The sequence below is a fragment of the Primulina tabacum genome, chromosome 17 (assembly GCF_025594145.1).
Source record: "Primulina tabacum isolate GXHZ01 chromosome 17, ASM2559414v2, whole genome shotgun sequence".
Classification (NCBI taxonomy): Eukaryota; Viridiplantae; Streptophyta; class Magnoliopsida; order Lamiales; family Gesneriaceae; genus Primulina; species Primulina tabacum.
This window is the reverse complement of record NC_134566.1, coordinates 6890-21623: the sequence shown is the minus strand read 5'-3', so window position 1 is coordinate 21623 and position 14734 is coordinate 6890. Positions and strand designations below refer to the sequence as shown.

Sequence of the window (14734 nt, the reverse complement as noted above, 5' to 3'; positions counted from 1 at the left end):
AAGTGATGAAAATGATGATATTTTTTGAAGGATGGGAATTGGTTGTGACTGACGATGTATATGTATATGATGACATGAGATATGATGAGCTGAGGCTCGGGCTCAGTGGGCGGGTAATGCTGTCGCTGATGTCCCCCGCCGCTGGGTACCACGGTTTTATAGATGGATCCATCGAATAGAGCTGATACGAAAGTCACAACTAATGAACTGAATTTAATTAAAAGAAAATGTTTAAGCTTATGATGACACGATGAGCTGTTTTGACACGTATATGATGATATGAGATGACATGAGTTGACACGACATGATTTTATACGTCACGTTTACGTTATGCTTTTAAGTTCATGAAAGATATGTTGAGTATGATATTTTTCACTGTTGTGTGCTATGTATATGTACTTGTTATTAACGGTACAGGTGTGTTGAGTCTTTAGACTCACTAGGCGTGTGTGATGGAGGTGAGCTTGTTATTGAGAGGACCGGAGGTGCTGAACACTGAGTAGACAGACCTGGTGGGGTGACACGACCCGAGGACCAAATGTTTTCCGCATTTTGTTTTTTATGAGATTTGAGATGATATGAACATTTTTATACGCTGGTTTTGATACGCTGATGATTTTCACAATTTTTACTCGTTTATGTTTACGCACTATTTTTATTGTCAAATACTTAAGACATTTTTAAATGTTATTTCGAAAATGCGAGCTTTTATTTAAAAAAAAATATTTCCGCGCTATTAAAATTAGTAGATGTTTCATATATGATATCTTCACCTATAGGCAAATGGAAAATCTCAGACAACAATGTATTGTATTCTATGCATTTCGAAACTATACCAACCTCGCTACCATATAACTCTCAATTGAGTCAGTAAATGGATCAAAGTGATACTAATATGTAGAACATCTACGTTGTCCCTGGTCAAAGGTCTAATGGTATACAACCATAACCACAAACTATTCCACTAGATAATTAATAACCACTTGTACAGTTCGATAGAGTGTTGTTCAGTACATCATCAAATGATTACTCATATATCAAATGATCACTCATCTGTATGAATAGATATTTTCATACTCATATATCAATGAAACATGGTGTTTACATCACATATGTTATTTTCTCAAGCTCAAGTGATCTTTATTCTTATTTTAGGGGGGTGATTCGACTTGGATCCTGTTTAGAATATATATTATACTTCCTAATAAATTTCATGATCTTATGTTGAGAGACAAACCTCTCGTGACACCTTTTGCATATTCAAAAACTTTTTCTATGTAGCTTACATAGTTATACAGATAAAGTAAATATCATAATTGGATAAACCGTAAAATATTTTTTTAAAAAAATTGTTCTACAAAAGAGTTTATAATATCCAATCTATATCTCACTGAACGCCTACTCTAACATGTACACCAATATATGAAATATCCATATATATGCAACCTACAGATTCCACCTGATCCTATTCTGTTATTTGAAGTTAGGCTTTCTTCTTGACTCTTGATTCTCTACATCAACCTTCTTATTGCATCCGTGCAACCCACTAGTTTATACCCATAGTTTGTGATGTGAATAAGAGCCAATTCTTTTAATATGTTTTTTCCCTTAAAATGTGGTTTAATAGCTGAAAACCTTGTACATAAAACAAGCGAACCTAAGAATCAAAGTTTTTTATAAGAAAAAGAGCATTGTATGCGTCTTTAGCTTATATAATCTATAATTTATATACACATTTGAAACATATATAATTATTTGAGAAATTCATTTCTTTGTTTACTAATGTATTATATTTTAAGTTTTAGTCTACTAAGTATTCAAAGTTTGGTTTTGTAATAAAATTTAATTTTTTTCTTTAGTCATATATTGTCGGAATACTGATGTATCACTAAAAATTCTTACATGACACCAGAAAATGCTGATGTATCCAACACCATATGTCAGGCTGTCAACAATTTAACCAAAATAACATAAATTAAAAGTTAGTGCACCGAGGCCGAATTTTGATAAACTGATGGACTAAAATTTAAAATTGAACAAATTAATTGAACAAAAGAATTTATTTTAATAATTAAACAATTAAATGTGTAACTATCTTCATTTTAGTGGTGGAGGATGCCTTTGAAAAAGCAAAAGATTTTTGCGGCAACTAACATCTTATTTTATACTTGATAGATTAGATATGTGTGTGTACGTATAACAGAATATATTCATTAATTCAGCTTGAGCCCACTTTTTTGATCAAACAAGAACTCACAAAACTCTCTACGCAAGTTGAGAGTCGAGACGAGCAATGAATGAATGGATATTCCCTAAAGCAAAACTGCTAATACTACTGTCCTAAAATGGATTATAATTAATTTTTGGGAAAAAATTTATTTTTAATATAACTTCTACATTTTTCATTTTTAAGAATGTTACGAGACAATTCACAACATTAATCCACTAATTTGCATTTTTTTCAATTTATTCCTTTTTACTTGAGTGTTTTGTGACGCTAAAAAATGATTGTGTATCACAGAATATTGATGACATGACATAAACGATTGCTAATATAGAGCCGGACATCGCTGACTTGTCCAATATGACGTCAACACCCTTGTGAAGAAAAATCAAAAGTGAAAAAAGAGCAATATAGTATACTAAAATCATAAATTATTTGATAACATGAACGAAATTAAAAACATACAAATTATATGAGGTGCGATAAATTTTCTAGAATTAGCTACATGTGACTGTTTGTACGCTGTAATTATGTAATATATTATTTGGGAAATTATATTTATACAACTTTAAATACATGTAGTAAATTTAACTATTAATCATATTTTTTATAAAAAAAAATAAAATCGATCGTAGTTATAAACGAATATCACACAATAACTAGCTTGTGGATAAGACGATGAATGATACATAATATAAACATAAGAAATTAATATTCTTGGATAATATATAAAACATGACAATAATTTTTTTTAAGAACTTGAGTCGATTATTGAACAAAACAATGATAGATAATAAATCAATATTTTATCTTCCCAACCATGACACACTCAGGTTCTATGGGCGGGATACGTGGAAGAGATTAAATATATTGTGTGTATGTATTTATTTCTTCAATTCCACTTTTGATTGACTTTAGATACATTCTCTCCCAAATTTTTTTTATATGTCTAATTTGTGAGTGGATATTCCCATCAATAATCCACACTTACACCGTTCTTTTCCTTATTGATCAATTATTAATTTTATTTTATTTTTTGTCACGGAAACTATGGTACATGTTCTACACATACAACAGTGTCCCAAGTACTCTGATCATTAAAGGGGCACTGGACAAGAATACAAAAGTATGAATTGGCCATTGATACAATAAGAATCAAGCATCATTAGTTTGAGGTAAAAACAAGTACATTTATTCATGAATTTTTCAAGTCTCGATAACTCTTCCATTTCGACTTGTTATTTAAAGTTTTATTCCCATTAAATCCTTCCATAATTCACTAAAGTGCTGTTCGGTTTGACTTGTGGGATTATTTTGATGGATGTATATTATATGAAGGATACATTATATTGTCTAATCTTTTGTAAAATTTGAGTCAAATGTTTGTTGGAACAAGGATATCTTTCTCACCGAACAATTCGTAAATATCTTATAAATTGAACAGCTAATGATGAAAGTTGAATTCAAGTTGTTTAACCCACAATCGATACATGTGAGAGTCAAGTTTGAGCTTGCAAGTAAAACCTAGCTCGCTGGCCGGATGAGTCGGATCAACAATCGCCTCAAGAAAAAATACACCATCGTTCAAATGAAAATCGAAAGCGAGAAAACTATCAAGATTCTCGATCTCTCAAAGCATTAGAAATAGGCAAGAAAAAAATTAGGAAGTAAATATTTTGACACACCCACACACATCTAGTCCATAAAATTATTAGTTGCAGTAGTGACACAGTCTTCTTTTTTAGTGTACATTTCATTTATTACCTTTGTCTTTTCCCTTCATTCCTTCTCCAATCACTAAATTCTCTTTGACCCATCACTCATTTAATTAGATTTTCAACTCTTCTTCTGAGGAATAATCTTCAAGTGAGGGCACACTTTTTATTCTTTCCATTAGGGTTTCCCTCATTAAGCTCTCTGTGCAGTTCTTACCCCATCCTGTTCCTGCAGTTTGGCTTTGGGAAAGCAAGCACCGGTTTCTTGGAAGAGATTATCAGCAAAAAAGGTAGTTTTCTTTTCAATTTTTCATCCTATGATCAAGATAACTCGACCACACAGGTAAATTCGTCAGCCCTTTCTTTTCTTATAATTGACCTTTTTAAATTACGTTAATTTGATCACTTTCTTGTGGTAATTCTATGTTTCTTTTGATATGCTCCAACCATGTAGCTGATAGATGAAATTATTAGTATATTATAATATTTCTGAATGACTGCTTCTTGATCTAGCTAGGGTTTTCATTGTATACTGCATTATATATGGCTCTAATTAATAAATCTTAATTTAGAAAATTTCGTATAAATTATTTAAATTTGAGCTTCAAGAAAATGTTAAAACATAGTTCTGATACACTGATTATTTATATTTTCCAATTAGACTACAACATTAATTGAACAGCTGGATCATAAATGATGCGTGATATATTTTGAAATTGATTTTTGTTTTCGAAATCGTAATATTAACGAAAACCAAGTTTTTTTATTCTTCTATCCACTCCTCCGAGCCCCTCGTTCGAATTCCGGATACACCCATCTTCCATGTTGGCCTAGTGGTGATTGTAGGAAAATTTGATATATGGCTGCACAAAAATTTCAATTTCATCAAAAAACTGACATCCACATTTTCTAAATATTGTCTTACACGTAGGAAAGTTTGTTTATATGACCTTGTCAGTTTTAGACATTGTCCTACTCATAGAACTATATGTTTTATGGTCAAACGAGAAGGTTGTGAATGAAAAAAAAAACTCAAAAAGATTAAAAAAAAAACCTAGAAGAATAATTGATCGAGGTCAAATATTTAGCTAACCTAGTGGTGTCACGGTGAGGAAGATAGAGACATATAAAATTTGTAGGAGAAAAATGGAATCAAACCAGTATTATTATTTCTAAAGTAAACAAAATCTAGCGATGAACTTTTGAAACCAATAAATAGGTAAAGTTAAGATTTGAAAATGAATTCTATAGATGTTGCACGAATTATTCAGACAATGTTAAAACAAAAGGGGAAAGAATTGACGAAAGCAATTAGTAGCTGTAAAGTTTTGCAATAATTACGTGCATCAAAGAAACTGTTGATTTCAAGAATTTACTCGTTATTTTCTTGATTGATTCAGTGCAAGACCAATGGCCTCATCCACCTCATACAACCCTCCCTGCGCAGCCTGCAAGTTCTTGCGGCGAAAATGCTTGCCGGGATGCATGTTTGCTCCGTATTTCCCACCAGAAGAGCCCCAAAAATTCGCCAATGTTCACAAAATCTTCGGCGCCAGCAACGTCACCAAGCTCCTCAACGAGGTTCTCCCCCACCAACGAGAGGACGCAGTTAATTCTCTAGCCTACGAAGCCGAGGCACGTGTTCGAGACCCTGTCTATGGTTGTGTTGGTGCCATCGCCTTCCTGCAGAAAAAAGTTGGCCGCCTGCAAAAAGAGCTCGACGCTGCCAATGCTGACCTGATTCGTTTGACTTGTAGTGAGAATAATCTGCCAGCCACACTGCAGCCTCGAACGGCAACGCCGATCCCACGACAGGTGGAATACAACAGGCTAAGGATTAATGGAAGTGGAGGAAATGGTGGTGGACTTCATCGAATACAAACTAGTTTCCCATATCCATTTCCACTTCCAAGAAATGATAGTGATTACAACCCTCATGGAGGAGGGATCAACTGATATATTCTAAAAAAAGAAGGATATTGAAAGAGCAGATGATCACCAATATAGGGTTCATGTCTCTTCAGTGATACATTGTTTTCTGAAGTATGTGGTGTATCTCCATTTCTGTCCATCTATCTATACATATATACATACATATATATATGTGTGTGTGTATGTGTCTATATATATATATATATATATATATATATATATATAACTATGGTTTAATTTTCTAGCTAGTTACATAGCCTCACATGGGCTTGTTCTAGCTACTAGCTCTCTGACGAAAACTTTATCACCGAGATGTCCTATAATTAAGAGTATATTTGAAGCCTGATTGAGGCCTTGAGGATTGAATTCTTTGGTTTTAAATAAGAGTTCAGATAATACATAAATTGTCCATGTGAACACTACTCTTGATTATTTTTTTTTTGGGTCACTTCATGATTGAGATTAGATCGATGGTGATTGTTTGTTGATGTAATAGTAATTTACAAGTAAAGATTCTTGGTCATGATTCTTTCTCCTTTATACATCATATATATATGCAATATGCAATTCTTAACTATATACCTATTTTTTTTAATTACAATTTGGGATGAGGTTGGGGGATCTCGGACGCGAGACTTATGTCGGGCCAAAGGCCACGAAAACTCTATACCTAGTTTCAATGGTGGGGAGAAGGTGATAGGTAGGAAACAACTCTTAGACTTATTTTTATTTTACATTCAAGTGTGTTTATACCAGAATATATGCATGTGCGTTACACTCGTGGAACATAAAATGATGACACGAGGAGAACAATTCTCATCTTACTCTTACTATATTTTATTTTTTAACTATTAATTCAATCTACGATACCTCGATAAAGTTCGGATTTTATTTATTACTTTAGTTCTTGAATACTAAGTATATAGTATTGCAATGTTCTGTCTAAATATACAAATATTTATTAAAATGTTCACTAATCATAATCATATTCTTACTATCACTATGACACCTATTTTAAAAAGACAAACGTTAAAATTGTAAAAATAATATGATTAGACTATGATTATTCAAAGTAATAAACAAAAAACAAATATATCAATTTTTTTTTCACAATCATAATTTCTAAATTTTTCATGATATATTTTGAAGTTATAAAGTTCTATACATAAATCACCTCCTTCAAAAGGTAGCCACAAGTTCTATAAGTATTCATCAATGAAAATTTGACAGAGTATAAAACATGAAGACAAATGTAATACTTTAAAACTTTTATTTTTCGAGCAAAAAAATAATTTAAAAAACATAAGAAAATTTTAAAAATCTTATAAATCATTTTAAGTAACTTAGATGTAAGATAATTTATTTTGCATAAAAAATAAGATTTGAATTCTTTTTTTCCTCATTTTCTCACTTTGATCTATACAAGAGTAATATTGTTTAAAACAAAATCAATTTAAAGTCATTTTGATTCTTTTGAAGTGTTCTGTTATGACACCCAACAACTATATTGTTTCTCATGCTTAGTATTTACGGTTTGGCCTACTGGCACCCATGTCACGCATAGTATAAGGCTTTGCATGCTAGATCACAATTATGAGAAATAAAATTCATTTAATCTGAGTAATAAATATAACTTTTGACATGGAGATAAGAATTTTTTGAACTAAAAGATTAACTTTTCACTATCATTCATTTTTGTTAATGATTTCATAATTATCAATACTGATTAGTTCTAGTAACCTAAGATTGTATTGTATTATAAAAATAATGAGAAAATTAGTTATCACAATAATATATTTTTTACACGAGTATATATAAAAAAATCAAGGTTGTTGAGTATACTTTTGGTATATTAGTTTACCACTTAAATTTTTGTGATCCCTAAATATTTTTGTTCAATATTTTTTGTCTCTGATATTTTAAACTAATACACAATTAGTCCTCGTTATTAATTTGATATTTAAAATCAAAAACTTAATATATATTTTTTTGGTTTTTTTTTTTAAATTCTAGTAATCAAAACATTAAGCTATAAAATTCAATGGAGACAAACAATAAGGTAAAAATAAGTCAAAAGATTAACAATTTTTATTATAAAATTAAAATCATATCTGTTAAAGAAATTACCTAAGAGTTTTGGTGATCGATAAAATCAAAATAAAACTTAACTGTTACAGGAAACAACTGCAATCTTTTGTGTATAATAGGAATCAGTTCAACCGTCTTATCTCTCAAACGCCTAGTCTTCAACCAATTGAATTTCAGACCGCATATCTTTCAATCGTTCGAAGTAGAAGAAGTTCAACCGGCTGTTCGAAGACTTTATGTCGAGTCATTAAATAGCTATTTATTGCTCACTTATTGAAAGACATTATCTGACTGGATCAGAACATTCAAATGGTTTTGCACCGCTACAAGTCAACCATGTTCTGCACCAGTTCCAATATCGATCTGCATTTAAGTCACTATCCGAAAAAAGAAAGATTACTTCTATCCTACAGAGTTCTGATGGTAAAAACAGTTACGATAAGAGAATACTCAGCAGTAACTCTTCAAGGAACGTGATTCAAAGTTGTGCTAGCAAAGAGAACATTAAATGCGTTGATGAAGAACATTTAATGTATATAGATGATAGTGACACATTTTCATTCCAAGGTTACAGGTTAACATTACTCATCTCTTTTCGACTGTTGAAATGACAGCTTATATAAGAAGAGCTTGGAGTATGCAAAAACAACAATGCGATACATAATCATTAAGCTTTCAACAGTGCGATTATCTTCAAGCCTGCATACTTAAAGAATCTTAACGCAATCAAAGATCATATATCTCGTCGCTCAATCAAAGCACACACTCAAGAGAAAGATATATGATCACTCAAGGATCATATTCGTGCTACAAAAACTGAATGTTTTACTTACATCAATAACCTTTTGGTTATTTGATTAATAATAGTGTATGGTGAATTGAGAGTTCTTAAAATCAGAAATGTAAAGTGATCATTAAGAGTTCCAAAACAGGCAGTGTGATAAGTACTGTTTGGAATGGGCTGTTGCAAAGAGTTTTGTAAAGTCAAAGTCTTTTAGTGAAATCCTTCCTACAGAGAAAGAAGGGGTGACTGACGTGGGAACGTTTTCTCCGAACATCCATAAAATTCTCGTATCCTTACGTTTTGCAAGCATTTACATTTCAAACCATATATTGTTGTTTATATTGTCAACCGGTTTAAATTATCATTTGATTTCAAACCATATATTCGTCTTAGATATATATATATACATGGGACCTTATCACAGAAGACTTATCAAAAAATTAGGTAACTATAAAATTTTGAACAAGAATGTAAACTTTATTTTCCTTTGATTTATTTTGAAATTCATTAATTAATGAAAAAATAAAATCAAACAAAAAAATGGAGTGTAAATTTAATTCAAAAAAATGGAGGCTAGATTTCATTTTTCTTAATTATTTGTAAATTTCATCCAAAAAAAAGGCTAAATTTCAATTTTATTCAGTTTATTTACTTATGTTGCTAAGAATATCATCTGTGTTGATAAGTGAGCTGAAGAAAGTTGAGTCGTTGCATTTTATATTACACTCACTAAGTAACCGGAGTAGTTTCCGCACTTAGTACACACTTCTATTAGCTCAAATTAGTCAGTCTGATTAGAATATTGAATTGAGTTGTTAACACAGTTAAATTTAACATTATGTGACATAATTTGCAAAAATGTTCGTTCACCCCCTATAAAATGTTATCTTTGATCCTAACAAGAGGTATAAGAGGGGTTTATTCCAATCTCTGGATATCTGATATATCAAATAGTATCCTTTAGCAAAATCCCTATGTTTTCAAAAGCAGAATATGAAGATTGGAAAATCCGAATGTTGGCACGTCTATCGGATCATCACGGATGGACCAATAAAGATTATGAAAGCAAATACAACTGTTGTTGTAACAGATGGAAATTAAATGGTAGAGAAACACATTATGAAATGGACTCCTGAGGACAAAAAGAATGAAAATTTAGACAATGTTGCAAAAGATATCTTTTATAAGACATTAGATAAAAATATGTTCAGTAAAATTTAAAATGTTTAAATGCTAAAGAAATCTGGTAAAAAAAATAGCTCAACTATGTGAAGGAAATTATCGGACAAAGGATAAAAATCATATGGTGGCAATTCAAAATTTGATAATGTCAAGATGAAGGACCGGAGAAACAATGAACGAATTTGATGAAAAGTTCTGCAGAAAAGTAATCGAGCTGGCAGCTTTTGAGAAGGACTACATCAACAAGGAGGTTGCACTTAAAGTGATGAGAGCCTTATTAAGAGAGTGGGACGACAAGACCATAACCATGAGGAAGTCAAAGGATCTGAACAAACTTGAGTTACACGATCTGTTTCCTGACCGAAAGACCTATAAATTCGAGCTGGGAACCAGAAATGAAGAAGAACCATATGTTCCACTAGTTATAAAAGCCCTTGTCACAACAGAAGAATCCTCATCCAAGTCAGCAAAACAGCTGGCGCCTCAAACCTCGCCACGTAATCATACAACATGTGACGTCATATGCATAAAAATTTTCATTTCAAAGACGTAATAATATAATGCATATACGACAAAATAGTGCAATCATCTCACTATCTACATCAGTGTAGCAGAAACAGTATATAAAATACACACATACAACTCAAATAAGACAATAAGCTATACTATCTCTATCTCCTATCAAGTACAGAACTGTTGGACTAGACACATCTTGTCCTTCACCACTATCCTGTCTCACGGCATAATCCTGTAACCTGTCCAACAGAAACAGCCTCCAAAGGGTGAGCATACACAACAATCATCGTCGTAATACATAACAGTTATATTAACAACAACATAAGATATAACAGAAATGATAACAAAAATACCCCCTTTGTCGTTTCTGGACAATCAGCCATCAATAACCTCAACAACATCACACTGCAACAATAACATCGACGATACGTCGCACCCCAACTTCGACGACAGCAATATTGTCGAACAAACAACAACATCGACGATACGTCGCACCCCAACACCAGCGACAGCAATATCGTCGAACGAATAACATCAACGATACGTCGCACCCCAACTCCGGCGACAGCAATATCGTTGAACGAACAACATCAACGTGACGTCTCCCAACAACGACAGCCAACAACATCAACAATAATAAACATCAGCAAATATAATATCAAATCACTCAATTCCGGTGATTTACCATCGTTCAACACAATAGTATTTATCAATACTAAACAATAACAACGTATGCTCGTACGTCAACACGTACCTGATAATCGAGTATATATAAAATCTGGCTATTTCTTTGATGCCGAGGCTGGTGATGTATCTAAATAATTCAACAAGAATTATCAGATCATTGTCACTGTATCAACACAATCATAACAACCTCAATACATAGCATCGAATAGCCCAACAACAATTAATTCAACAAAATATAAAACTCGATTATAAATTCTTATCGTTCAATAATTTAATATTCTGGTGTATTTAATTCACAATACTACCATCAAATACACCCTAATTAATTAACTTCAAATAATAGGCTATTTTACAACATCCGTCAAATTACGAAAACTTTATATCAACGTGTAGCCTATACTTCGTAGACTCCGAATATATAATCAGAATTAATAACAACTGATAAACAACTCTCCAATCTCAATCCAACGATTAAAAATCCCTAATTATAATAAATTGAGAATAATTCAAAATAACACAACTATAATCTTCTCTCTTTCGTTAAAATCATACACGACTTAACAATCTTCAATTTCAGTATGATTTAACAATTTATCGGATTTATTCCAGAAATCGACGAATTTCAAAAATCACCAAAAATATAAAATGTATACCTCAAATCGAAGACCTCGTGTCAACGATCCCAAAACTGAAGTCGGTTCGTCGATTGGATAAACCGATAAGTCGCACGATCGAAAAGAAAATCGAAACTCTAATTCCCTCTCTCTCACCTCGCGTTTATGTTATCTTTTGTTCGTGCGGTGGAATTGATTTCCTCAATGTTTTTCTTTTTTTTTTCTTTTTTTAATATATTATATTAAATAAAATAATATAATATAATATAATATATAATATTTAACATCTTAACAACTGTATATCCCTTTGGATCAGTCAAACAATCAAATTTTTCAAAACTCAAAACATGAAACTTCTATATCTTTGAGTTTTCTACAGTATATCCAAATTTCAAATCATTTGGACTTCATATGATCAAAATATGTCATATTTTTCTCTTTAAAAATCATTAACTATTTAGTAATCTCACATTACTAAATCAACAACTTGTAATATTTACTTCAGGCATTACATTTCTACCCCCCTTGAATGAATTTCGACCCCGAAATTAATCAACAACGGTAATAACATGCATAAATAAAGATACGTCATACCATCAGAATAAATAGGGGTAGAGCTCCCTCATATACCGCTCTGTCTCCCAAGTGGCCTCTTCGACACCTCTATGCTCCCACTGAACCTTCACCATCGGTATAAGCTTACTACGAAGCTTCCGTTCAGATCGATCCAAAATACAAACTGGTCTCTCAACATAAGACACATCAGGATCTAACCGAACCTCATAAATATCCAACACATGTGAAGGGTCTGGCTCATACTTCCGCAACATCGACACATGAAACACATCATGAATACCAGATAAAGATGGAGGTAGAGCCAATCGATAATCCAAAGTGCCTATCCGCTGCAATATCTCATACGGGTCAACATATCTCGGTGCCAACTTTCCTTTCATGCCAAATCGCACTATGCCACGAAAAGGAGAAACTTTCAAAATTACTCGATCGCCTTGCTGAAACTCTAAGGGTCTTCGTTTTTGATTTGCATAGGCGGCCTGTCTATCTTGCGCTGCTTTCAATCATTGCTGTATCAACTTTACTTTCTGTTCCATCTCATGAATCATATCAGGATTGGTAACTGCAGCTCGATCAACAACATCCCAATATAACGGAGATCTACAACGTCTCCCATACAATGCCTCAAATGGAGCCATCTGAATACTACTCTGATAACTATTGTTATACGCAAACTCTATCAATGGAATAGATGACTGCCAAACAGATTTAAAATCCATAACATAAGCACATAATATATCCTCCAGCATCTGAATAGTACGCTCAGTCTGACCATCTGTCTGGGGATGATAAGCTGTACTCAATCTCAACTCTGTCCCCATCGCAGTCTGCAATCCTTCCCAAAAATGAGAAGTAAACCAAGGATCTCTATCAGAAATAATAGACACTGGAATCACATGCAACCGTACAATCTCTCGTATATACAATTGTGCCATCGTCAAGTACGTACTACTCATTCTATAGGGTATAAAATGTGCAACTTTCGTCAATCGATCAACAATCACCCAAATAGCATCAATAGTTCCAGTGCTTCTTGGTAAACGAGTCACAAAATCCATCGATATGTGTTCTCATTTCCAAGTCGGTACTTCTAAACTCCTCAATTCACCTCCTGGCCTTCTCCTCTCGGCTTTGATCTATTGACAATTGAGACATCGACGTACAAAATCAATCACATCATGTTTCATTCCCTTCCACCAAAACTGAGAACGTAGATCCTTATACATCTTCTTGCCACCAGGGTGGATCGAATATCGACTACAATGTGCATTCCGCAACAAGCCCTGGCGCAACTCAGATATATCAGGAACTACCCATCTATCATTCATCCTAAAACTGCCATCATCAGCCACTCTAAACGAGTATCTTGTTTCTGATAAACTAACTCCCTCCATCGCTGAACTCTCTCGTCTGTCATCTGTGCATCACGAATACAACCATATATATCAGGTTCAGCTAATAAGGTAGATACCTGGATAGGAGTCGTCGAGATATCAAAATCATATCCCAAAAGAACAACAAGACATCATCATAGCTGATAAACGATTCACATCCTCTGCAGTACAGTTCACTTTACGGCTCAATGCATTAGCTGTAAGATTGGCTCGACCAGGATGATATTCAATCTCACAATCATAATCTTTAAACAAATCTAGCCATCGTCTCTGTCTCATATTCAACTCTGTCTGTGTAAAAAGAAATCTCAAGCTCTTATGATCAGTATAAATCGTAAACGAAGTATCATATAAATAGTGTCGCCATATCTTCAAGGCAAAGATAATGGCTGCTAACTCCAAGTCATGCACGGGGTACCTTGTTTCGTGTGGTTTCAGCTGTCTCGAGGCATATGCCACAACATGTCGATCCTGCATCAAAACACATCCCAAACCATGTAATGATGCATCAGTATAAACAATAAACCTCTCGTTTTCTGTATGAATTGATAACACCGGTGCAGTCGTCAGTCGGTGCTTCAACTCCTGAAAACTCCTCTCATGTGCTTCAGACCACTGAAATCGTACACTTTTCTGAGTCAACTTTGTCAAAGGTCTAGCAATCTTTGAAAATCCCTCGATAAATCGACGATAATAACCTGCTAAACCCAAGAAACTAAGGATCTCTGGTACAGATGTAGGTGCAGACCACTGTAACACGGCTTCGACCTTCGTTGGATCAACAGAAATCCCATATCTTGATATAACATGACCCAAGAGGACAACTCGATCCAACCAAAACTCACACTTACTGAGTTTGGCATACAACTGTCTATCTCGCAGTACCTGTAATACTGAACGTAAATGCCCTGCGTGCTCAGCCTCACTCCTGGATTATATCAATATATCATCAATGAACACAATAACAAACCGATCGAGATAAGGCTGAAATACCCTATTCATCAAACTCATGAATACAGCTG

The 14734-nt window shown here is 33.3% G+C and overlaps 1 protein-coding gene across 1 annotated transcript; it reads left to right on the top strand.

Annotated features, from left to right (window-relative positions):
* Positions 1-4136: 4136 nt before the first annotated feature.
* Positions 4137-6009, top strand: LOC142531263 (protein LATERAL ORGAN BOUNDARIES-like). Its single transcript, XM_075637356.1, has 2 exons — positions 4137-4229; positions 5340-6009. The coding sequence occupies exon 2, from the start codon at positions 5350-5352 to the stop codon at positions 5893-5895; it is 546 nt and encodes a 181-aa protein (XP_075493471.1). The 5' UTR covers positions 4137-4229; positions 5340-5349; the 3' UTR covers positions 5896-6009.
* The last annotated feature ends 8725 nt before the right edge of the window (positions 6010-14734 follow it).